This window comes from Sus scrofa, chromosome 8 (genome assembly GCF_000003025.6).
Source record: "Sus scrofa isolate TJ Tabasco breed Duroc chromosome 8, Sscrofa11.1, whole genome shotgun sequence".
Classification (NCBI taxonomy): domain Eukaryota; kingdom Metazoa; phylum Chordata; class Mammalia; order Artiodactyla; family Suidae; genus Sus; species Sus scrofa.
Window position 1 is genome coordinate 10,978,623 of NC_010450.4, and position 26,763 is coordinate 11,005,385.

Here is a 26,763-nt window from a genome sequence, read left to right on the forward strand (position 1 = left end):
GGCTCACTGGGAGTCGCTGAAAAAGAAAGCAGGGAGCCTGCCACTAGAGTCTGCTTTTACACATCAGCAAGATGAAGCAACTCAAGATATTTTGATGAAGTGTAACCAGGCTTGCAGAAGATTTTTCGCATCATTGATTTCACAGCGTCTGTTCAGTTATGTAAACTGTAGAGGAATGTAACTTCCCTCTAGTTTTCACTTCCTATATTTTGTTACATAACTTGTTTTCTTCAAATTAGTATTAACTTACATCTAATATTTAGAAGACAAGTAAAAACTAAAGTGGGAAATAAAGCATACCAGTACGAAAAGAAATGAGGTGAACAATTATACACACACACAATTATTTAGGATCAAATAACCCGCTACTATTGCAGCCTAGAAAGACTTTTCTTGCACTTTTCCCATCCTGAATTTACCAGGTTTCAGGCTTAGGTCCTATTGAAGATCCCTCTATTACTTTCAATCTCAATTCTTAGCTACCACACTGCAGAGCCAAAAACAGAATTGCTCAAGGGAGTTGAAAGTTTACTATGTACTATGTCTTGCCTTCTTGGTTACAAAAACTTTAGTTGGAACAGGCAGAAATGCCATCTTGACCACCTCTGACTTTTTTTCTGATGCATGAAAACCTTCAGATGAAGTCATATATAACTGAGGCAAAATTTCGAAAGGAGTAAAAAGTGGAAAAAATCCCTACGTCCACTAAGTTAGCTGTTCAGCCTTTGGCAAATACTTTTTCTTAATAAAAATCCTAAGTCTCGGAGTTCCTGTCAAGGTGCAGTGGAAATATATCCAACTAGGAACCATGAGGTTTCGGGTTCCATCCCTGGCCTCGCACAGTGGATTAAGGATCCGGTGTTGCTGTGAACTGTAGTGTAGGTCACAGACATGGCTCAGATCTGGCATGGCTGTGGCTGTGGCTGGCATCTGTGGCTCCAATTAGATCCTTAGCCTGGGAACCTCCATACGCCATGGGTGTGGCCCTAAAGAGCAAAAAAAAAAAAAAAAAACCCCCAAAAAAACCCAAATAAAAAAACCTTACTCTCCAGGCCTTAGTTTCCTCATCTGTAAAAACAGGGAAATTAGAGATTAATAGACCATGATACTAACCTTATGGCACAGTGGGTTAAGGATCCAGCACTGTCACTGCAACAGCTTGGGTTGCTGCTGTGGCATGGGTTCAGTACCTGGCCTAGGAACTTCTGCATGTCTCAGGCATGGCCAAAAAAAAAAAGGAAAGAAAAGACTACAGAGGAACATATTTATAATCCTTAATTCATACATATTAGGAAACTGGGTTTTTTGTTTGTTTGTTTGTTGTAGTAGTTGTTGTTTTTTTGCATGGGGGGGGAGGTTTGGGGCAACACATACAGCATATGGAAGTTTCCAGGTTAGGGGTCGAATCAGAGCTGCAGCTGCTGGCTACAGCCACAGTAACATAGGATCTAAACCTTATCTGCCACCTACACCACAGCTTATGGCAATGCCAGATCCCTAACCCACTGAGTGGGGCCAGTGATCGAACCCACATCCTCATGGGTACCAGTGGGGTTTGTTACCACTGAGCTACAATAGGAACTCCTGAAAAATAATTTTTGAGAAAATTAGAAAAAACTGAACACTGGATATTAGGCGAAATGATAGCTAAGGTTTGCTTTAAAATAGTTCCGGCGGAGAGTGAAGTGTGTTCATGTGGCTTGGGTGGGGAGAGGGGTAAGAAAGAAAACAAAACGGCCAAATATTGAAAATGATCCAAGCTAGGTGTTGGATTGTCAGGTTCATTTTGCTAGTTTCTGAAAATTTTCATAATAGTAAAAAAAAAGTATGACTTTCAAATCTATGAACTTTATATATATTTACTTGATATACTGTCACTAGGCCTTGTTAATGAAATGGAGTTCTCTGAGCTAAGTACAAAATCTTAAGAAAACAAAATGACAAAAAAAAAAAGTCATTAGGGGCCAATATAATTATCTAACAAGTGATACATTCTATATAAAGAAAATAAACCACTGAAACCTATAAAAGTAATACACCTAATCAGCCTCACCACTTAGCAACTCATATACCATCTTTTCCCAACTAAACCCCCATCCATAATTCCCCAAAAGTATGGTTCCACATTATAAATAGCTTTTAAAAAGTCTTTTCATTAGTTTGATTTTGAGTTGCCTTGGAAATAATTTTTTTAGTCTTTAGGGCAAAAACCATTTCCTATGCTAAAATACACCTAGCTCTGGAGTTCTTGTTGTGGCTCAGCAGTAGCAAACCCCGACTAGTATCCATGAGGACTAGGGTTCGATCCCAGGCCTCGCTCAGTGGGTTAAGGATCCAGTGTTGCTGTGAGCTGTGGTGTAGGTCATAGACGCAGCTGGGATCCCTAGCTGCTGTGTCTGTGGTGTAGGCCAGCGGCTACAGTTCCAATTGGACCCCTAGCCTGGGAACCTCTATATGCTATGGGTGCGGCCCTAAAAGACCAAAAAAAAAGGAAAAAAGAAAAAGAAATAAGAAATATATGAAGATATTCAACTCTGCGTGGTTATCAGAAAACTCAATTAATATGAAAATAAAGATTCCGTTCCTCTCCACCAGACTTGAAAAAGTAAAATCAGACATCAGATTTTGGCAGGGATGTAGAAAAAGAATTCTCATATATGCCAGTAGGATCGTAAATTGGTCCAAGTAAAAATATCAGCATTACTAATTAAACTGAACTCGTGCATAGACTTACCACCTAACCATTCTAACTGTATTTGTTTGCTAGGGTTGCCATAACAAAAACACTACACACTGGGTGCCTTAAACAACAGAGATTTATTTTCTCATTTTGGAGGGTCTAGAAGTCCAGGATCAAAGTTTGGTTTCTTCCCAGGCCCCTCTTCTTGCCTTTCAGATGGCAGTGTCTTCACTGGCCCTTTCTCTTTGCAGGTGCATGTCCAGTGTCTTTCTGTATATGTCCTAATCTCCTCTTCTTATAAGGACACCATTGAGGCAAGATTAGGTCCCCTCCCCCAAAAGTCTCCTTTTTACTTAATTACCTCTTTAAAGACTCTTATCTCCAAAGGTAGTCCCATTCCTAGGTGTTAGGTATTCAGCTTCAACTTATGAATTGTAAGGAAACCAATTCAGTCCGTAACACTACCTTGGCATATTAGCTAAAGAAATTTTTGCACATGTTTGAGAATGCTGATAACAGTTTAGTTCATTACAGTACACAATATAGCAGTTAATTCAAGTGTGTTGTATTTCTAAAAATACTGAATGGTAGTGGAAAGGAATGAACTATATCTAGATGCATAAAATTGGATCGCTTTTTAAAAAAGGTTGAATGGAAAAAATTAGTTACAAAAGAATACATGCAAAATAACTACATTTATAATAAGATTTAAAAAGCAAAGATAGGGAGTTCCCATCATGGCTCAGTGATTAAGGAACCCAACTAGTATCCATGAGAACACAGGTTCAATCCCTGGCCTCACTCTTGGGTTAAGGATCAGCGTTGCTATGGCTGTGGTGTAGGCTGGCAGCTGCAGCTCCAATTCGACCCCTAGCCTGGAAACCTCCATATGATGTGGGTGTGGCCCTAAAAAGACCCAAAAAAAGCAAGGTACAGTGTATATTTTGGGGACACATCTAGGTAGCCTTATAATAAACTCTAAAGCAAAGCAAGGTAATGAATAGCAGGAAATTCAGGATAGTGGTCTACTCTGGGGAGGAAAAAGGGAGAATACATTTACAAAGAGACACAGGAAACTTAAAAAGATCAGTGTTCTATTTTTTAATTAGATATTGCATATATGTATTCACTTTATTATCCCCATGTGGTATAATAAAAAAATATATTTGATCTTTGTCCCTGGTCCATGAGAGCGTTCCTAAAATTTTTGTAATTTCCTGAGTGATAGAAATGCTTTTGACATTCCTGAGTCCCTTTCAACCACACTTGAGTTTATGCTAATGAGGTGGCCCCTGCCAGGTTGGGAGACCTTACATAGCTTCAGGGTAGGGGGTGGTCACCAGAAAAACCAGCCAGTCATTATAAGGTTGGAACTTTCAGGCCCATCCCTCAATTTCCAGGGATAGAAGAGGGACAAAAGATTGAGTTCCGGAGTTCCCCAGTACAATGGGTGAGGGATCCGACAGAGACGCTGCTGTGCCACGGCTACAATGCCTGGCTTGGGAGCTTCTGCATGCAGCATGCATGGCCAAAAAGAGAAAAAAAAAAAGACCGAGTTCAATTAAATAGCCAATGATTTAATCAACCATCCCTACTTAATGAAATCCCATTAAAAAGCCCGAACCACCAGGCTCAAGAAGCCTCCAGGTTGATGAACATACTAGTATGCCCGGAGGGTGGGGAGTGTGGCACGCCCAGACAGGCCATGGACGCTCTGCATTCCCTGGCTCCCAAACTTCGCCCCACCTATATCCTTCCCATTTGGCTGTTTTCCATCTGTCTGTTGTAATTAGACTAAACTATTAGTATAGCACTTTCCTGAATCACTGCAGAGAATTATCACACTTGAGGGGGAGAGGCAGTCCTGGGCATCCCTGAATTTGCAGTGAGCTGGGTATAAGCACAGGTAGCTTAGCGATAACTTAAACTCCTGAGTGGCATCTAAAGTGGAGACAGGCTTGCAGGGCTGAGCCCTTCACCTGTGGGTCTGTTCTAACTCTAGGTAGTTGAATTATAAGACATCCAGTCGATTTCAGAGAATTGCTGTTGGAACTATTATCTTTAAATGGTGTGTGGGAGTACCCGTCGTGGCTCAGCAGAAACAAATCTGACCAGCATACATGAGGACGCAGGATCGGTTCCTGGCCTTGCTCAGTGGATTAAGGATCTGGCATTGCCACGAGCTGTGGTGTAGGTCGCAGAGGTGGCTCGGATCCCGTGCTGCTGTGGCGGTGGCATAGCCCGGCAGCTACAGCTCCGATATGACCCCTAGCCTAGGAACCTCCATATGCGGCAGGTGCAGCCCTAAAAAGACTAAATAAATAAATAAATAAAAATAAAAATAAATAAAATTTAAAAATAAATAGTGTGTGTGTGCATGCATCACACATTTTTCTCTTACTATATATTATGTATTTAATAAGGAAAAATTCAACTTCTGTGCATTTAAAGTCAAAGAAACAAAAGCTATAAGGTAAAAAATAGGTATGCTGTACATACCTTTAACCATAGGAAATAGTCTTAGGTACTGAAAAGCCAGAATTGCTTATTTTCTCATATTTGGAACGGTACCTTTCAATCTAATAATAATAGCTTCATTAATTTTATGCACAAAACATTATCTATCTGAGCATATTCTGGCATATTTTCCAAGAACTAAGTTAGAACTTGGCACACTCACAATTGAACTTCATTGCTATCTGCCTCAGTCCCAAAAGAAAAAAATTGATCAAACTAATTCTGAGGTAGCATTATAATGACAACCATTTGATTTCCCCAAGTTCAGAATTTAAGACTTTAATAATACCTCATAAAGAAGGTACAACTCATGCAAAAAAAGAGAAGCTATAATGCTAATTTCATACATACATGTACAAAATATACATTTAATATATTCTCAGAATAATCCTCGTCATGGGAGTTCCTGTTTTGGCTCCGCGGTAATGAACTGACCAGGATTCATAAGGGCCTGATTTTGATCCTAGCCTTGCTCACCATTGCCATGAGCTGCAGTGTAGGCCTTAGACGTGGCTTGGACCTGGCATTGCTGTGGCTGTGGTGTAGGCCAGTGGCTACGGCTCTGATTCAACCCTAGCCTGGGAATCTACATATGCCTGGGGTGTGGCCCTAAAAAAAAAAAAAAAAAAAAAAAAGGACAAAAAAAAAACCTTGTCTGAAATATTTATCAAATAATAGTGACATAATTTTTGAACAAAAAAGTGGTCTTTCTTTTTTCTAAAAAAAGGTCTTTTAACTTCCTTCCTAAGTAGAGCACTTGTTTAAATATATTTACCTGAAGCTCGTTCCTGAATTTTTTACATTAAAGCTAACATTCTATTAACTCAGCTTTTAATTGTGATCATAGTTTATCCTACAGAAGAACATATTATTTAAAGGTCACTTTAATATGACAGAAATATGTATGTGTATGTGTTGTGTGTATATACAATAAATTTATTTACGTCATTATATATTTAAAACCTAGCTGTTTTTCTCTAAACTATACAAGTCCTTAAGGCTTTTAATGTAGTAAATTTTTTAAAAATATAGTCATTCACTGTGAATGTTAATAAAAACTGGCAAAACTTCCAGAATACTCTCATGAAGAAAGTTAAAGTAATTAAAATAACTTGAAATGTCACTGTCTTCATTTTCCTTCTATTTGGTTAAATGAAACTGCTGCAAATTCTATTTCTCACTCTGCTGCAGGTTCATATTTACACAGCATCATAGCCTATTTAAGGCCTAAATAAATGCCTCTTGAAGAATGTTTTATTGATAACCAGAAAAACAAAACAAATCCTTCACAAACTACACCAATAAAAGACTATTTCTAGCACTAACCTAAGACTCTCAGGAGCTTTTTTTTTTCCTTTTCTTTTGTTGGCCACCCCAAGGCACATGGAGTTCCTAGGCCAAGGATCAGATCTGAGCCCCACTTGCAACCTAAATGCAGCTGTGGCAATGCCAGATCCCTAGCCCACTGTGCTGGGTCTGGGATGGAACCTGCTTCCCAGTGCTCCAGAGACACCACTGGTCCGTTGCACCACAGTAGGAACTCATCAATAATTGTTTGTTAAACCAAAATATTTACTCTTTGATAACTCTTCGTTGTCCAACCAGAAGAAGAACTTACTCAGGAAAATATACTTGGGTAATCATTCACCCATGTCTCTACTATTTTTGAGTCACTTCTGTCAAGAGCAAGGCAGCACAGATTTTAATCACAAAAGATCCTTTTGCTTCTCCTCCACATCCTTGAATCTATTTAGAAAAATTTACCAAAGGTACAGTTCAGTTGATAAACAACAACAACAAGGCTGGTCTCAATTTAACTGCCTTTTATTTGATTTATTTTATTTTATTTTACTTTGTCTTTTTAGGCCCATACCTGTGGCATATGGATGTTTCCAGGCTAGGGGTCGAACTGGAGCTGTAGCTGCTGGCCTATACCACAGCCTCAACCATGCGGCGGGATCCGAGCTGCATCTGTGACCTACACCATAGCTCAGGCAATACCAGATCCTTAACCCACTGATTGAGGCCGGGGATGGCACCCTTGTCCTCATGGATACTAGTCAGATTCATTACCATTGAGCCACAACAGGAACTCCCTAATACTGCCTTTTATAATTGAGCCTTCCTATCACACAGCAATTTCTTTTATATATATATCATCATTCTAACTCCTATCCCGGATTTCACTTACGAATTTTCTGTCCATCAAAAAACATCCCCCCAAACATTTTCTAGTTCCTCCTAATTCTCCCTTAAAAAAAGCAATACCTCTTAGACTCTGCTGAAGGGAGTGTAGAGTGGACCACTCTAAGGCCAAATGTCCATATTTACCACATTTACAAAAACATTCCCTCTTTAATCCAGCATTCTCTTCAGAGACTCTAAGAATTACCCCTGCAAATGTAAGAAATGGCATTTATTCATTAAAGTATTGTTCCTAATATCCAAAGAAATAACACAGTGTCCATCTATAGTGGATTCATTATAAATTAGTATATACCCACAAAATGGAATATATGACAACTGGGAAAGAAAGAATGAAGACGTTTAATTAAATTATGATAAGGAGGGATATTCAGAACATACTGTTAAGTGAAAAAGCAAAGTGCAGAACAAAGCAGAGAATACTGAAGGAACTTTTTGAAATCCTGCAAGTAAAAAATGTAGTAACTTCAGGTAAAGAAATAAATGCTTTTTGACTTTGTCAAAGTCATGTGACATCTTAAGAGTGGAAATTAAAATTTCTATATCTAACTTTTTTCTGTTTCTTAAATTAAATTATAATAAAAGGCAATAAAGACAGGTTTTCAGAGTTCCCACTGTGGCTCAGCAGGTTAAGAACCCAACGTAGTATCCATGGGAATGCAGGTTCCATCCCTAGCCTCGCTCAGTGGGTTAAGGATCCAGCATTGCTGCAAGTTGCAGCATAGGTCACAGGTGCAGCTCCGATCTGGTGTTGCTGTGGCTGTGGTGCAGGCCAGCAGCTGCAGTGCTGATTCGCCCCCTAGCCTGGGAACTTCCCTACACTGCAGGTAAGGCCCTAAAAATAAAGAAGAAGACAGATTTTCCCCCTTATCAAAAAGTAGAGTGTTCTTATGAAAACTTTTGTAAGCCAAAATGGTCTTAAGTGAAGAAGCAGTTACCATTAATTTGGGGGAAAGTCGAAGTGCTTCTACACCCCAAAAATAACCTACCAATCAGACCAAATAACGCACAAGACCTAACCTAACACTAACAGATAGTAAAACCAGGAAGGAGATGATAAACATACAACCTGTATAAAATAAAATAATGTACATAGTAGAGTTTCACTTACCAGAGCTGAGAAGACAGCAAGCACACTAGGAGGCTGAGCGGTGGTGCTGCTGGTGCGCTAGGCTGAGTTGTGGGAGGTTGCGGTGGTGTGAGGCACAGAAAGGAGGATGCAGGAGAGAAAGGAAGAGGGTCATCCCATTAACGTCTCATTGTTGGAATCCATCAGGGTGTGCAGGTCCTAATGTCTACACCTTTTTCTGTACCTGCCTGTCTCAGTGTCAAAGGTTGAGGTTTGATGTCTGCTGTGCCTGATGGGGAAGGCTTGAAATACGACAAGATGCTTGACTGCTCAAGCCTCATGCGTTTTTCTATCATAAAATTCTCTGTAGGCGCTCAAAACATCCTGCAAAGCTGCCCTAAACCTACACCCCTTTCAAAACGAAAGTCATACTTTTCTTTTTGCTTTTTTAGGGCCACACTACAGCATAGGGAAGTTCCCAGGTTAGGGGTCGAATCGAAGCTACAGCTACCAGCCTACACCACAGCCACAGAAATGCCAAATGGGAGTCGAATCTGTGACCTACACAACAGCTCCCTGACCCACTGAGTGAGGACAGGGATTGAGTCCGCATCCTCATAGATACAAGTGGGATTTGATTCTGCTGCGCCACAACAGGAACTCCCAAATTCATGATTTTCTGCTATCACTGCAGCACTGTCAATTATAGTGAAAATCTCATGCAAGTGCTTCATGTTGAGTTCCTGCATGACTCCTTTTGGGCTATTTGCTACTGACTTCCTTTTCAATTAGTAATCAGTTAGTATCCTTTCCTCCTGCAATTGTACCAGCTCTTTATCTGTCGGTTCTTGGTTAAGGGGTGCCAAACCTCTTCAACATCATCTTCACAGACACTTATATGCATAACCACCTTCTGTAATTATTTTCCCCAGTTCTTCTGGGAATTTTTTGGCAACTTCAGTATCAGTGGAAGCACTCTCACCAATGACCTTGAAGCTATGATGCCACCCTCAACTCAAAAACCAATCAAACCATCCATGACTACCTTTGTCTATTTATTTGTCTTTTTAGGGCTGCACCTGTAGCATATGGAAGTTCCCAGGCTAGGGGTCAAATTGGAACTGCAGCTGCCAGACTATGCCACAGACACAGCAATGCCAGATCCAAGCCAAGTCTTCGACCTACACCACAATTCACAACAACACCAGATTCTTAACCCTCTGAGTGGGGCCAGGGATCAAACCTGCCTCCTTATGGATACTAGTCAGGTTTGTTATCACTGAACCACAACCAGAACTCCCATGACTACCTTTATTTTTTTTAATTAATGAATTTTATTACATTCATAGTTGTACAACAATTCACCACAACCAAATTTTATACCATTTCCATCCCAAACCCTCAGTGCATCCCCCCATACCCCAAACTGTCTCATTTGGAAACCATAAGTTTTTCAAAGTCTGTGAATCAGTATCTATTCTGCAAAGAAGTTCACTGTGTCCTTTTTTTAGATTCCACATGTAAGTGACAGCATTTGATGTTGGCATCTCATTGTTTGACTGACTTCACTTAGCATGTTAATTTCTAGGTCCATCCAATGTTGCTGCAAATGCCAGTATTTCTTTCTTTTTAATGGCTGAGTAATATTTCATTGTGTATATGTACCCTATCTTCTTTATCTACTCCTCTGTTCCCATGTCTTGGCTATTGTATATAGTGCTGCAATGAACATTGGGGTACATGTGTCTTTTTGAGTCAACCCATGACTACCTTTAAATCCCTCTTTTGAAACACTTTCACCACCATGGCCAGAGTGCTTTCCGTTTCAGCTTATTACAAAGACTGACCAATTTCTCCTTAAGTATAAAAAAATAACTTGAACACCAGGCTCTGTACACCCATAAATACACTCAAGCAATATACTTTCCATTTTATTCACTGCTGGATACTGACTGAGACCATTTTGCTACCTGCAGAAGCAACAGTAACTTTGGCAGCTTTCAAGATTCTTTGCATAAAAATAATGGACCCAAGCAAATTCAACTTACATACAATACCCATTTGGTTCACACCAACCAAAACACTTAAAATTAATCCAGTTTTATGTTAAGTTTTTCTGATACTTTAGGACACATCTTGTTAACGATGCACAAAATAAACCGAGATGGGGAGCTCCTATTGTGGCTGAGTGGAAACAAATATGACTGGTATCCATGAGGACACAGGTTTGATCCCTGGCCTCACTCAGTGGGTTAAGCATCCGGCATTGCTGTGAGCTGCGCTGTAGGTCGTAGACTCGACTTAGATCTGGCATTATTGTGGCTGTGGCCCAGGCCGGCAGCTCGATTCGATCCCTAGTCTGGGACTCTCCATAGGCTGGGGGTGCAGCCCTGAAAATACAAAAGAAAAAGGGGGGGGGAGTTCCCTTTGTGGCTTAGGAGTTAACAAACCCGACTAGGATCCAAGAGGATTCAGGTTTGATCCCTGGCCTCGCTCAGCATGTTAAGGATCTGGTATTGTTGTTAGCTGTGGTGTAGATTGCAGACTCGGCTTGGATCCCGAGTTGCTGTGTCTGTGGCATAGGCTGGCAGCTGTAGCTCCAATTCAACCCCAAGCCTGGAAACTTCCATGTCGCATGTACGGCCCTAACAAGGAAAAAAAATTGAGATGAACCACAGATGCTCACAGGCAAGGTTCCAAGTTGTGGTAGTTTGATGCTGAGATGCGGATTATAGTTCCAGAGAAGGAGCTTGGTGGTTCCAGTAGGCTGATGGGTCTTCATGCTACCTCTCTAAGGGTTCCCCACAAAACAAACCCTGAATGCTACGTATGCCAAGTATTTTCTCTTCTTGCCTTTTTTTGGGGGGTAAAAGTGAAAATCCTCTTCAGATTTTCTTCAGTTATTAAAACAGGTACTAACACAATACGGATCTTTCCTACAAGCGAAGTGGCATTAGGCAAACTTTAGAAAAGGGAGGGATCCCTGTATATCAACCTGAAAAATAACTGGTTTGTAACAAAAATGACATTCTTGCCTTGACTTATTTTGTTACTATGAAATGTGTTTTGTTAAACTCATCACAGGGCAGAAATACAAATATATATTTAATGTGTATTTTTTATTATTTTTTATAGTTATTTCCCCAATACGATTTTTTCCCCTACTGTACAGCATGGTGACTCAGTTACACATACATGTACACATTATTTTTTCTCACATTATCATGCTCCATCATAAGTGACTAGACATAGTTCCCAGTGCTACACAGCAGGATCTCATTGCTAATCCATTCCAAAGGCGATAGTTTGTATCTATTAACCCCAAGCTCCCCAACCACCCCACTCCCTCCCCCTCCCCCTTGGCAACCACGAGTCTATTCTCCAAGTCCATGATTTTCTTTTCTGTGGAGAGGTTCATTTGTGCCTTATAAATATATATTTAATATGTATTTTAGATCTATTTAATGAAATGCAGGTTTATGTTAAAAGTCAGTACACTCTAACCTAAGGAACCCTACTATGAATATTAAATATAATATGGTTCTCTATATAAACAAGGTAAATGATGTAAGAATTCAAAAAATCTCTATAATTCTCTTACAAAGACTGACAAAAATCAGCGTGCTCACTAGGGTAGGCGAGGAGGGGCGACGGGGGCCCCGGTGCCATGCTCCTCGGGTGGTAGGTGCGGTTCAGCGCCGCCAGCCCCTTCGCCTGGGTCTGGCGCTGCTGCTGCGCCAGCTGGAAGGCGTCCTTAACCTGCAGCAGCCTCTTCTCCATCTCAGGGGCACCGGGATCCAGCTTGGACGAAGCCTGCCCAGCGTTCCGGGGGCAGCCGGCTCGGCAGACCACTGTCGGAGTCTCCATAGCGACGCCCCAAACTCTGGTCGGCCGAGGGCGTGGCTACCGCCAGAGCTTTCAAATAACTCCCGCGGGGGAAGGAAATACCGCGAGACGGCCGCGAGAGCAGCGGCGCTCTCGGTTTCGCGCATGCGCAGAGGGCTGAGCCAGCCCTTTTCTGGTTGGAAGAGGGATATCTGTCTATGGGTGCGGAGGTGAGACCGGAAGTGGTGCTGTGTAGGGAACGGGGAGGGTGAGGGGAACCGCCGGTCGGCAGGCGAGGCTCAAGGTTCCCGGCGCTGGGCTGGAAGTGAGAAGGATCAAAGGTAGCCTCTGGTGGGAGTGGTTTGGAGTCTGCTAAAGGGAGACATTTCCGGGTTCGTTGGACGGAGGCACGTTTTGGTTTTGCTCAGGGAACGAAGGCATGTCTACCGGGGAAGGGGGCAGCGATCCGTTACCCGAGGGGAGATATCCTAGGGTCGGCTGGAAGGGCCAGGCCGAGGTTCTTGGGCCTAGTTGGGTCCCTAGAGGACGGAGGAAACTGTAATCTCCTGGGAAGAGGGTTACATTCTAATCTGCTTAAAGCTCATACCTGCAAGTTCCCTTAAGGCCTAAGTCCTAATATGTGCGCAATGGCAATATAGAAAACAAAGGAGAGGTAGAAGATAAGTTTAGGTTGTTGGTTATGAGACGGATTTGCAGTGCCTTCAGCAAGGAATCAAGCCTTAGCCATCCCTTACAAAAATAATTTTTAGGCAGACAAAAAGTAGGAATAAGACTACAGTTAATATATGTGTACCCACCACCCAACTGGAGAAATCGTTATTATATAATTGAAGTCCTTTGCCTGCTCCGCTCAATCCCATTCTGTTCCCTAATTAGTTGGATGGTGCTATTTTGCACACCTTTAACAATTGGAAATGTGTATGTCTTTTGATAGCTTTCTTTAACGTTAACGTAAGATTTGTCAGTGTTATGTAACTAGTTCATTCATTGTAACAGCTGAAGTTATTCTCTTATACAGTAAGGCACTATCCACTTTCTTGCTTTGTTTCCCCCATTCTGAGTAATTGTAAATACTTACATATTAGTTGAGTGGATAAATGCTGTAGTGTTTGAGCAAAATCATAAAGAATGAGTGGGATTTCGGATGACTCAAGGCAACAGGAGGAGTTCTCACTGTGGCTCAGGTTAAGACCTGACATAGTGTTCCTGAGGATTGGAGTTGCATCGCTGGCCTTGATCAGTGGGTTAGTAAGTATCCCGTGTCGCTGCAAGATGTGACATAGGTCGCTCCTTCCACTTGGGTATTGCTGTGGTTGCTAGGCTGTAAACTGAAGCTCCATTCAACCCCTAGCCTAGGAACGTTCATATGCCACAGGTGCAGCCATTAAACACACACACACACACAAACACACAAACAGAAAGCAAGAGGAAGGTATTCTGGCAAAGGAATACCAGTCAGAACAAAAGCAGAAGTGTGAAAGTGTATGAAGTATTGTCAAGAACTTCCATAGTCTTAGAGCTTAAAATGTAGAACTGTTTGGAGAAGTCTGAGAGGTAGGATGAAGCTGAAATTTAAAGGACAGATTTCCAGTCGTGGCTCAGCAGAAACAAATCTGACTAAGAACCATGAGGATCCCTGGCCTCGCTCAGTGGGTCAGATATCCAGGCGTTGCTGTGAGTTGTGGTACTGGTCGCAGACTCGGCTCAGATCTGTAGTTGTGGCTGTGGCTTAGCCAGTGGCTACAGCTCCAGTTTGACCCCTAGCCTGGGAACCTCCATATGCCACAGGTGCGGTCCCTAAAAAAACAAAAACAAAAGGACATTGTCCTGAGAAGATTATACTAGCAAGAGCCATTAAAGGTTTTTGATCAGAGCTGTATTTTTAGAAGATAATACTCAGAGCATCATGGAGATACGTCTAAGAGGTAACAATTTGTGCCAGAGAATTAAAGACCACACCCATCAAGCATTGTAACAATAATGATCCTTGCGTTAACCATGTAAGGCAGTCATGCCTAAAATCCTGAAACATTTTCCCTGCCCACACATAGTACCACTTTTCTAGACAACTATTTCATACCTTCTTCTGTCAAGCTCTCAGCATTTTCTGCTTCTGACTCCATTTAGCTGTTACCTTGCATCCTCTTTCTGTTAGAAAAGGATTTCCCCATGTTTCTGCCTCACATCTACAGGGTTATACCCTAATACACCATGTCCACTATTACTGTAGGTGAATCGTTTGATTTAGAAGAAAGAGAAAGCCCTTTGAGGATACTTTTTGAGGCATTCCCTGGTGGCACAGCAGTTAAAGGATTCTGCGTTGTCACTCCTCTGGTTAGGGTTCCATCCCTGCGCTGGAAACTTCCACATGCCGTGGGTATGGCCAGAGGAGGTAAAAAAAAGAGTACTTTTTGAGTATAGCAATCTGAAACATAGCTGATTGTGAACTCCCAAAGAGGATTGGGTTGAAATGAGAGTGGTGAAAATAGAAAAGAAAAGAATGATTTAAAAGACATTTTTTGTCTTAAAAAAAGCTCATACCTATAGTAATATAAATGAGATATTACTGGGTTTTTTGGTGTCTTTTTTTTTTTTGGCTTTGTTTTCTTTTTTTCTTGGCTATACCCACAGCATGTGGAATTTCCCAGGTCAAGGACCAAACCCACGCCACAGCAGCTACCCCAGCCGCCTCAATGACAACGCCAGGTCCTTAACCCACTGCACCGCAGGGGACACTAGATTTTTTTTAAATGTGTTTCTTATTTTCAGGTAGATTTTAAGTGTTAGGCTTTATAAGATAAATCTAAACACAGTTTACATTTATGTTTTTATAAGACCATTGTTTCTACTACATTTTAAGTAGAATTAGTTTTGAAGTAGGAAATCATTGATGATCCAGTTTTAAAGAATATGTTTTACTAACCGTTGTCTCACATATTCCCAAATTGTTCAAACATGGTTTGGTAACTTACTTTTCACTGACTAATAAAAATAGAATGTGCATGGATGGTACAGTTTACGACAGGTGTCATTCATTCTCTCATTTAATCTTGCAAAAACGTTTATTGAGTACCTACCATATGACAAACACTGTTGTAGTGGCAGGTAGATTCTTCTATTTTATTGTCTTTTCAGGGCTGCACCCGTGGCGTATGGAAATTCCCAGGCTAGGGGTCAAATTGGAACTGGAGCTACCAGCCTACGCCACCACCACAGCCACAGCAATGGGGGAATCCAAGCTGCATCTGTGACCTACACCACAGCTCATGGCAACACTGGATCCTTAACCCACTGAGAGGGGCCTGGCATCCAACCCAAGTCCTCGTGGATACTAGTCAGGTTCGTTACCGCTGAGCCATGAAAGGAACTCCCAGGAAGAGGTAGATTAAAAGATGTATTAGTGGGGAGTTCCCGTCGTGGCGCAGTGGTTAACGAATCCGACTGGGAACCATGAGGTTGCGGGTTCGGTCCCTGACCTTGCTCAGTGGGTTGGGGATCCGGCGTTGCCATGAGCTGTGGTGTAGGTTGCAGACGCGGCTTGGATCCCGCGTTGCTGTGGCTCTGGCGTAGGCTGGTGGCTACAGCTCCGATTGGACCCCTAGCCTGGGAACCTCCATATGCCGCGGGAGCGGCCCAAGAAATAGCAAAAAGACAAAAAAAAAAAAAAAAAAAGATGTATTAGTGGAAATCACCACCCTGAAACCATATCACATGACTATATTAATGAACCTGGGTATATAAGAAACTTTCAATTATAAGTTTTTGGTCACTTTAACCAAATTCTCGCCTAAAGAATGGCTTAGCTAGATGCCCAGCGGATTAAGGAGCATTATTACCCTGAATCGGGGTTATACATCCACAACGGTGTACCCTGGCACACACATCTTAAGCATCAGTGCACACATTTGTAGATTTTTGAAGTTTTGTCTGGAAGGGACTTTTCCAACAGAACCTGTCTGGGTCATGGAATCACACATGTTCTTAACTCATGGTAATAATATGTATGTGCTCTGATTTACATTGAGTTTTAATAGAATATCTCTCTCTTTTTTTTTTTAAAGTTCCAAGACTTATGGCTAGGCCAAAAACTTCAGGTTTGAACTTATCCCCCCAAACTCCTCTGACTTGCTATTAAAGCACCTTTCAGAGACATAGGTAAAGAGAGGGCAAGCGAATGACTTTAGAGGATGTTTTGTTTAACACTGTTTTTCTTTAGCTATATAACATAAATATCTATAAAATATCTGGAGAGAGGTGGCATACAGGGTAAAATTGTAGCAATTTGAAATTTCATGTGGGAGAAGCATTAAAAACAAGTGAGCATCCTTAACTATGACAGGAAGAATCAGTAAATGTTCTCTTTCAGTTATTAAGGGCAGTTAGATGTCTGAGTCATGTTGCTTCAAGGCTGTTGTGACTTGCTCTCCAAGTCTTTTTATTCATCGAAGAGATCTAGATGCACTTGCTTTTTCGGCATTTTAGTTCTGGTATAATATGCTCTCCATCGTGTTCTGATGCCCAGGAGGCCTCAGCCGTGAACTCTTTAGTCCTGTTAACTACCTTGTCAGACAGGACATGAGATTCTGAAGAGAGGTTTTGCCGGGAGTTCCCACTGTGGCCCAACAGGTTAAGAATCTGACTATTATCCATGAGGATTGAGGATTCACTCAATGGGTTAAGGATACAAAGTTGCTGCAAGCTGCAGTGTAGGTCACAGCTCAGATCTTGCATTGCTTTGGCGTGGTACAGACCGGCAGCTGTAGCTCCAATTCAACCCCTACCCTGGGAGCTTCCATATGCCACAGGTACAGCCATAAAAAAAAAGAAGAAAAGAAAGCTTTGCCTCTTCTCAGACCAAGGTCAAATAGTTGGAACATGTCATCTTTTAAGGAAGACGAAGTCAAAGGCATCTACCAGGCCCTGAATTCTCTCCCATAAGTACTCTCTCTCTCTCCTTTTTTTTTTTTTTTTAAGGTATAACCAGGTACCATATACAGTAGATCTGTAGCAACTGGTCATAGTTAAAGCATTTATAATAATTAATCAAATTGATATTTTCAAGCTCCTAAGGCAACCAACACCTAAAAATGCCGCTACTATAATAAATAAACCCTGACCTCTACCCCTGTTTATCCTGATGGCACCAACTCTTTATATTATTAAAAACAGAAAACTATGCCAGGAGACTGCCAGCCTAAAGACAAGGTGATAGATTTTGTTCTCTTGCATATCACAACTTAATCCTATTCCGTGTAGCAACAGTTTTCTCACATGGCTGCTGCTGCCACACCTTCCTGGCACATTCCTGAAGCTGCATCCCAGCAACATTGTGCCAGGATGCCCTTTCAAGCTTTTAGTCTCATAATAATAAGTCTCTGCCCTTAAATTCAAGATTTAATGCTTGTCCTGTGCCAAACTGACCAGATAGGAGAGTCTTCTCTTGACAGCTCCCACATCACTCTTTCTCACCGAATTACACTGAATTGTGTGACACGTCTCACTAGTCACCTTTGCTCCTGCCTGTACCTTCAGGCTGTACCTTCAGTTATGACTCGGTTCTGTTTACTGGCAATTCATATCGGAGACACCATCAGGGTGACTCAGCACCAAAGCAGGCCATCACAACTCATGAAATCCTAGAGCAGTCCCTTTGGCATTATTTGAAGTATTTGAAGTCTCTCAGTGTGTATGAGTAACCTTAACAAAAGTTAGCACCGGTGCAGAAAAAAAATTAAAAAATCGGTATCTCTGCTTTGTCTGTAAAACATAACCTGTGCTCACAATTTTGGCAAGTGCCATCAACAATGAGCTACACAACATTTGCTGGGATCCTCGTTAAAAACGCACTGTACATGCAGTACAGCAGTCAGGTTCCTTGGTCTTTACCCAAAGGAGTTGAAAACTTGTCTACACAGAAACCTCACACCCAGTGTTTATAGCACCTTTATTCATAATTGTCAAAATCTGGAAGTAACCAAGATGCCTTTCAGAAGGTGGATGGATAAATAAACTGTGTTATAACCAGACAATTATTTTTCAGTGCCAAAAAAAAAAAAAAAAAAAAAGCTCTCAAGCTATGAAATACATGGAGGACACTTAATTGCATATTACTAAGTGAGAGAAGCCAATCTGAAAAGTCTGTATACTGTATAATTCCAACTCTGTGCCATTCTGGCAAAGGCAGAACTGGAGCTGGTTAAAAACAATCAGTGACAGCCAGAGATTGGGGTGGGGATAGAAGAGAGGAATGAAGAGGCAGAGCACAGGATTTTTAGGACAGTGAAAGTGCTCCGTATGATACCACGGTGATGGATGCCGCATTATACATTTGTCAAAACCCGAGAATGTGCAACACCAAGAGGGAGCACTAATTTTGGATGATTATGATGTGTCAGTGTAGGTTTATCAGCTAACAAATGTACCCTCTGGTGGGGGATGCCGATGGTGAAGACTGCATACGTGGGGGCAGGAAATACTCGGGTGTCCCTACCTTCTGCTCAACTTGCTGTGAAGCTGAAGTTGTTTTCTTCTTCCTTTTTTTTTTTTTCTTTAATGGCCACACCCACAGTCTGTGGAAGTTCCTAGCCCCGGGACTGAATCTGAGCCACCGCTGCAACCTACACCACAGCTGTGGCCATGCTGGATCCTTTAACCCACTGCACCACAGCAGGAACTCCTGAATTTACTCTTTAAGAAATAAATTTATTAATTTCTAAAAATGCACCATACATGATGTACTCTAAGTCCCCTTCAAGTTCACATTAGCCCATGTGAATGTAATTAGTGAGGCCTCCTGGAAGAATCTCACCAAAGCTATGGCCTTCTCCCTCTGGTGACGTCTTATCATCCCCTGTGACCCCTCCTTCAGAGCTGGCTTTGTTATTAAAAGATTAGCCTCCCACATAAATATGGTGACAGACTGATGAAAATTGACGGCATTCAGATAATTTGTAGCACATTTTTGAGTGTTGCCTGGAGGTCCAGAAGCCTATGCCCTACTTGTGTACTGTATTATACTGTTTCACTCATAGGTGAAGGATGGGTGATGGCTAGAATGACAAATACTTAGTATGTCCTGCAAACTGAGGGATTCCAGGCTTCCTCTTAAGTAATTGGGGGAATCCATTCACTAGGCAAGTAGTAATAGTAATCTCAAGATACGGGTGTTTCAGCTTTACCCCTAGACCTAGAAGAACTCATGGAATGCAAAATTTATGTTGAAAAATAACAGGCCTTGGAGTTCCCGTCGTACCTCAGTGGTTAATGAATCCTACTAGGAACCATGAGGTTGCGGGTTTGATCCCTGGCCTTGCTCAGTGGGTTGGGGATCCAGTGTTGTCGTGAGCTGTGGTGTAGGTGGCAGACACGGCTCGGATCCCACGTTGCTGTGGCTCTGGCGTAGGCTGGTGGCTACAGCTCTGATTAGACCCCTAGCCTGGAAACCTCCATATGCCGTGGGAGTGGCTCAAGAAATGGCAATAAATAAATAAATAAAATAACAGGCCTTATGGGGAAAATAGCATTAGGGCCAAACTATACAACTTTGTAACTTTGTAACCAGAGCATAAAATAAAAATGATTCACAGGGGACTTGTTTTAACCAGGTATGATAAGACTGTCCCGAAGTAAGTAGTTTTTATGCTCGCAGATCCCTAGAATCAGATAGAGTATTCTTACCATGCCAGCAGGGCGGCTTCATAGAGAAGCACCAGGGTTGGTCAGGAGGAAGAGGGGATGGCAGAAAATGTGGAAAAGCCTGTGCTGTGGTTTTCTAGGGAAGGAATTGGCCAAGCAGGTAAGCATGTTTCAGATTAGCTTTCTGAACAATTTTATCAGGCTTGGGGGCATTGGGGCTGTCTCTAGTTTCTGGCTACTTGGCCCTGGGATGATCAGACCAGGGGAATAATCTAGACAATTAGAACCTGAGGTTGGGGGTGGAGTGTGGGTGGGGTGGGCTCTGGATTGGTTAATTTGCACATAGAAATTTTGCTAGGATGAGCTATTTGCTATCAGTCCAGTTGTTTGCTGTTTCTAGGATTTAGCCAGCTCTGGGAGGATTCATCCCTCCCTGACTAGTGAGAACCCAGGTGCCAGAGCTTCAAGAATACAGAAAATGAGAAAACATAGAGGAGAGTTCCCGTTGTGACAAATCTTACTAGGGACCATGGGGTTGCAGGTTCAATCCCCGGCCTCGCTCAGTGGGTTAAGGATCCGGCGTTGCCGTGAGCTCTGGTGTAGGTCACAGACACAGCACAGATCTGGTGATGCTGTGGTTGTAGTGTAGACCTGCGGCAACAGCTCTGATAGACCCTTAGCCTGGGAACCTCCATATGCCTCGGGTGCGGCCCTAAAAAAAAAAAAAGAAAGAAAACATAGGTAATGCAAACATATTCTGATAAAAGTATTAACACTGTGAATATGTTTATTTATTTTTTTTCATGGCCACACCTGTAGCATATGGAAGTTCCTGGGTCTGGGGTCAAATCCGAGCTGCAGCTGTAGCTGCAGCGCAGCCAGATCGTTTTAAGCCACCGTGCCAGAGTGGGAACTCCCCAAGATGTTAAATTTCTAACAAACACTGCAGTAATTGTAAGATTTTACTTCTCCCCCCCCCCAAAGAAAGTGGCTTTGCTTGATGGGGAGGTTTGTAAGGAAGGTGCTGTGTTATGCAGTTATGCAGATAAGACCCAAATAGCCTGAGTTTAAAGAGAGCAGTGCAGTAAGTACTTTCAAGATGGGCAGGGCCAAACTGAGCTGAGGAAGTGGGTATGGTGAAGGAGCTGTACCCCTCCACGATTTGCTGTGTTTACCTTTATCACTGTACTTTGCAACTCCTGATGCCAACTTCCAGGCCTTACTGACTCCATTTTTTTCTATCTCTCAGTCTTGGTTGTGGTGATTTGTCTTACAGAAATGGGCCTAAGCCTGTAATACATGGTGATGAGGAGAGCTACTGACTTTTCACTTTAGCACCTTGGGTATTATAAAGGTCCCTAGAGCTGGCAATCATATTTGTCTGTATTGTAATGCTTAATGTCCTATCTCTGGTCTTATTCCCAGGTCAAGGATACATTCCAGGAAAGTTTTAAAAATATATCACCAGCTCCAACTTTATGGTTGATCTAACCATGGAAAACCTCATTGGATCCTCACTAGATCAGACCATGACTGGCACTCTGAAAAGCATGAGGAATGAGAATCTGAGATATATACCTACCACTTCAAGAAAGTTCCTGTATCAGCCAGCACTTTAGCAGATCAGCTAGTTTCTTGATCATCAAGCAGACATAGTCGAGCTACCAGCCCAACAGAGGAAAACGTCTCTGTATCAGTGTTTTTCCCATTCTGAGTGTTACCCGTTTGTAGGTCATGAAATCAATTTTGTGAGTCACAACGAACATTTTTTTTAAACAAAATAAAATGCAAAATATCAGAGTGCTTGTATGAATCCTTTGCCAGAATTATGCACTTGCAAGGAATACTAAAGTCAGTTTCACTATATGAAAAGATATTTGATGGGGGGATGTGATGAGCAGAATGTACATGAAGAAAATGGTTTTTCAGTTTGTCTCCTAATAACTTGTTGGTTTTCATCATAAGGAGGTTGATTGTGCAGCCTGGTTTTATGTTACCATGACTTGCAACTGGATATCAAATCTGAGATGTTCAACTGAGATTCAGTTGCAAACTGCTTTTTTGGGGAAGATGTTATCTAGGCTATAAGTATATATACATTTGAGTTAGTGGCATTATAGCATTTTATTCAAGAATTGCTTTTAAAATGGATCGTGTCTTTTTTAAAAGAAAGAGGATAATGAAACAAAATATGCAGAAGCATGTTCAAGTTCAACTGTTGGATCCAGAAGTGTGAATGATGACAATCTTAAGAAAAATATTGACTCTCATCTGCAAACATCAACTTTTGAGCCACATTTCAAAAAGAAAAAAGTAAGTGCAAGGCGTTATAATGAAGATTATTTAAAATACGGTTTTATCAAATGTGAAAAACCCTTTGAAAATGACAGACCTCAGTGTGTAATTTGTAATAATATTCTTGCAAATGAAAGCTTAAAACCTTCGAAATTAAAACGGCACTTAGAAACTCAGCATGCTGAACTTACTGACAAGCCTCTTGAATATTTTCAAAGAAAGAAAAAGGATGTGAAGTTATCAACACAGTTCCTGAGCTGTTCTACTCCTGTTAGTGAGAAAGCCTTATTATCATCATATTTAGTGGCATATCGTGTGGCAAAAGAGAAAATGGCTCATACGGCTGCTGAAAAAATTATTCTCCCAGCCTGTTTGGATATGGTGCGTACAATTTTTGATGATAAATCAGCTGATAAATTAAAATCAATTCCTAGTGATAACACAATATCACTGCGAATTTGTACAATCGCAGAACATTTAGAAACAATGCTTATTACTCGGTTACAGTCTGGAATAGATTTTGCAATCCAGCTTGATGAAAGCCCTGATACTGGAAGCGGTACGACACTTTTAGTCTATGTCAGATATGCATGGCAGGGTGATTTTGTGGAGGATTTTTTGTGTTGTTTAAATTTAACTTCACACCGAAGCGGGTTAGATATTTTTACCGAATTAGAAAAGTGCATTGTTGGTCAGTATAAATTAAACTGGAAACACTGCAAAGGAATTACAAGTGATGGAACAGCAAACATAACTGGAAAACATAGCAGAGTAATTAAAAAATTGTTAGAAGTTACCAATAATAGTGCTGCATGGAATCATTGTTTTATACATCGTGAAGCTTTAGCGTCCAGAGAAATGCCACAGAATCTCATGAGAGTATTGAGAAATGCAGTGAAAGTTGTTAATTTTATTAAAGGAAGCTCACTAAATAGCCGACTCCTTGAAACATTTTGTTCAGAGATTGGAGCTAATTATACCCATTTACTGTATCACACCAAAGTGCGTTGGTTGTCGCAAGGGAAAATCCTAAGCAGGGTTTACGACTCAGGAGTGAGATCCACGTTTTTCTCACGGAAAAAAAATCTCATCTGGCAACTGTTTTTGAAGATGATATTTGGGTAACGAAATTGGCATATTTAACTGATATTTTTGGCATTCTTAATGAACTAAGTTTAAAACTACAGGGGAAGAACAGTGATATATTCCAACACGTCGAACGTATCCAAGGCTTCCACAAGACGTTATTGTTGTGGCAAGCAAGGCTTAAAAGCAGTCGTCCGAGCTACTACATGTTTCCAAGATTTTTGCAACACATCGAAGAGAATATTATTAATGAAAACATTTTAGAAGAAATAAAACTAGAGGTATTATTGCATCTCACGTCTCTCTCTCAAACTTTTAACCATTTCTTCCCAGAAGAGAAATTTGAAACTTTAAAAGAAAACTGTTGGGTAAAAGATCCATTTGCTTTTCGAAACCCCGAATCAATAATCGAGTTAAACTTGGTGCCTGAAGAAGAGAATGAATTACTGCAGCTCAGTTCTTCATATGCCTTGAAGAATGATTATGAAACCTTAAGTTTATCAGCATTCTGGATTAAGATAAAGGAAGACTTTCCTTTGCTAAGTAGAAAGAGTGTCCTGCTCTTACTACCATTCACGACAACGAGTTTGTGTGAACTGGGGTTTTCAGTCCTAACCCAGTTAAAAACGAACGGACCGAATGGTGCAGCAGGTCTGCGGGTAGCGGTTTCCTCCTGTGTCCCAGACTGGAATGAACTCGTGAACAGGCAAGCACACCCACCAGTTAGGTAAATCTTACCTGGTTTTTGGTTTGCATTTCCTATTTTGTGATTTTTTTTTTTCTGTGTTGTATTTACATGTTAACATAGCATTGTATGTGCAACTTTCTCTTTTTGTTATATTTAAAAACTAATAAAATCCTGTAATTTTCTGTCCATTGAACCAAAATCTGATGAACTTCTATGAAAGGTCAGGAACCCTTCTAGAGACGTTTAGGATACAAAATAAGGAAGACAGAGATCATTTCTCTGGTGGAGCATATGGTCTGGCAAGGGGAGAGAGTGAACAACATAAATTAGCTTTATAATATTTAGAAGGTAGTAAGCGCTGTGGAAAGTGGTAAGAAAGAAGATCCAGGAACTATTTGTGGGCCAAATTTTGAATGGCTCGAGACATAATAGGGCTTCTGGGTTTTTGTTAGAAATTGTGAGATGGAGAGCAATGGAAACATTCTGGGGAGGAAGACATGATATCAGGTCTTAGAAAAATCCCTCTGGGAGTTCCTATTGTGGTGCAGCAGAAACGAATCCAACTAGTAACTGCGAGGTTTCAGATTCAGTCCCTGGCTTCGCCAGTGGGTTAAGGATCCGGCGTTGCCCGAGCGCTGTGGTGTAGGTCACAGATGGACTAGTATCCCGAATTGCTGCGGCTGTGGTCTAGGCCAGTGGCACAGCTCATATTCAACCCCTAGCCTGGGAACCTCCACATGACACAGGTGTGGATCTAAAATAAATAAATAAATAAAAATTAAAAAAAAAATACTCTGACTTCTCTTGAGAATAGATTGAAATAAATGTTGCCTCTTTAAAAAGGTCTTTCCTGGAGTTCCCGTCTGGTGCAGTGGTTAACGAATCCGACTAGGAACCATGAGATTGCAGGTTTGATCCCTGGCCTTGTTCAGCGGGTTAAGGATCCGGTGTTTCTGTGAGCTGTGGTGTAGGTCGCAGACGAGGCTTGGATCCCAAGTTGCTGTGGCTCTGGCGAAGGCTGCAGCTACAGCTCTGATTAGGCCCCTAGCCTGGGAACCTCCATATGCTGTGAGAGCGGCCAAAGAAATGGCAAAAACAAAAAAAGGTCTTCCCTAACCACCTTACATCCTTCATTTTCTTTTTTATGTCTTTGTTTTCGTGGTGGTATATAACTTGTAATACGTGTATTTATTTGATTACTAGTTCCGTCAGGTGCCACCTTGGAATGAGTGCTCCACAGGAGCAGAGGTCATGTCCATCTCACATGATACGTAGTAAGTGGACCTTCAGTTTACATGTGATGAAGAACAAATGAATCAGTGATCTCTAACACCTGCCGCAGGAGGTCATATTCCCTGGAATAATTATTAAACATACAGCAAATTTCTTTGCCCTTTTTACGTTTTTTTTTTAAATCTGATTTTGTCCATGAATGGCATTTTGTCCATCAATGGCATTGATTGATGTTGCTTCCTCACTGTGTTGCTGAAAATTAAGCAACTTATATTGCTTAATATGTCTTCCTCAAACTAATTTCACCTGCTACCTCTAGATGTATTTCCTCACCCCACTGGGTGATGTTTCTTTTGACATGGTCTCTCTCTAAAAGCATACAGGTTAGCAGTCCTTTCCTCTCAGCCACTGCTAGCATTATTGTGATTCTCGATTCTTCAGATTTTCTATTCTATTACAGGCGATTCCCCCTCCCTTTTTGGTGCTCAAAGTGTCGGAAGACAATCCTCCATGAATAGCTCACATTTCTGCACAGTCTCCATCCTCTGAATGAAAGTATTTGCGTCTGAGTTAGAATGTTTATATAAGGAGACATTCCAGGACGGTGAAGATAGAGATGTCTTCTTCCTTGGAAACATCCCAGGGAAGTAAAGATAACGCTTTTCCTTCCCTCACTGGAGACATTTGTTTGCCTTCCAGGAATACTAAGTAATCTCTCTGTAGGAAGGATGAGAAGATGCACGGCAAACCCATAAAACCCTAGAGTCTCCAGTGGTGCCGCCACTGTGTGCAAAACTAACACACCTATGAGAATGGGGCACCAGGAACCAAGCCGCAATGCTGATCTGGCTGGGTTTTTTGTTTGCTTGTTGGTTTTTTGCTATGAGTGTTAAATTGTATCTCTGACCCCAAGGTCTCACATCAATATATGGTCACTTCGTGGCGCAGTTAACATCCGCTGCCAAAATTCCCTGTTTGACCCGACATGTATGGCAACCCAATTCGTGTTCTCAGGGTTCCAGGGAATTAAGACCCTGGCCCATTCTTCCGGCCAAGGACCCGTCATCCAGCCTATCACAGTCCACCCCTGGGCCTCAAAGACTTACATGCCCCACATGAAAAATACTTTGCCCATTCCAAGGCCCCCCAAAGTTTCATCAGATGATAGCATCACTCAAGCCTAAAATCTCATTTAAGTCTTAGCGACTCAAAACTCTCAAATCTCCTATCTAATCCTCTAAAGTAGGTATGGGTGCAGTTCTGGGTATGATGTGTCCTGGGGCAGAATCCTCTCTACCTGGGAATCTGCGAAGTGAGAAGGCAAGTTGGTGCTCCAAAAACGCAGCAGTGGGACAGGCATAGGGTAACTTCCATCCTCCTTCAAGAAGGGAGAAAATGAAAAAGTCGCCAGCCAATCACTTACAAAGGCCACCTAGGCAAACTCCATTAAGTGGCAAAGTCCAGGACCCTTTGGCCGTGGTTGGTGCCTCAGTCCTCTGGACCTGTGTC

The 26,763-nt window shown here is 41.6% G+C and overlaps 2 protein-coding genes across 2 annotated transcripts in view; one reads left to right on the forward strand and one right to left on the reverse strand.

Annotated features, from left to right (window-relative positions):
- Positions 1 to 8,752, reverse strand: part of FBXL5 (F-box and leucine rich repeat protein 5) — a 71,849-nt gene extending 63,097 nt beyond the window's left edge. The window contains exon 1 of the mRNA XM_021101020.1: positions 8,514 to 8,752. The gene's annotated coding sequence lies outside the window, so the exon portion shown is untranslated. The remainder of the gene's footprint in view (positions 1 to 8,513) is intronic.
- Positions 12,526 to 26,193, forward strand: FAM200B (family with sequence similarity 200 member B). Its single transcript, XM_005666534.3, is given in 5 exon segments — positions 12,526 to 12,637; positions 21,378 to 22,126; positions 22,129 to 23,289; positions 23,292 to 24,060; positions 25,225 to 26,193. Coding segments are annotated over 4 exon segments (2,070 nt in total). The 5' UTR covers positions 12,526 to 12,637; positions 21,378 to 22,098; the 3' UTR covers positions 25,337 to 26,193.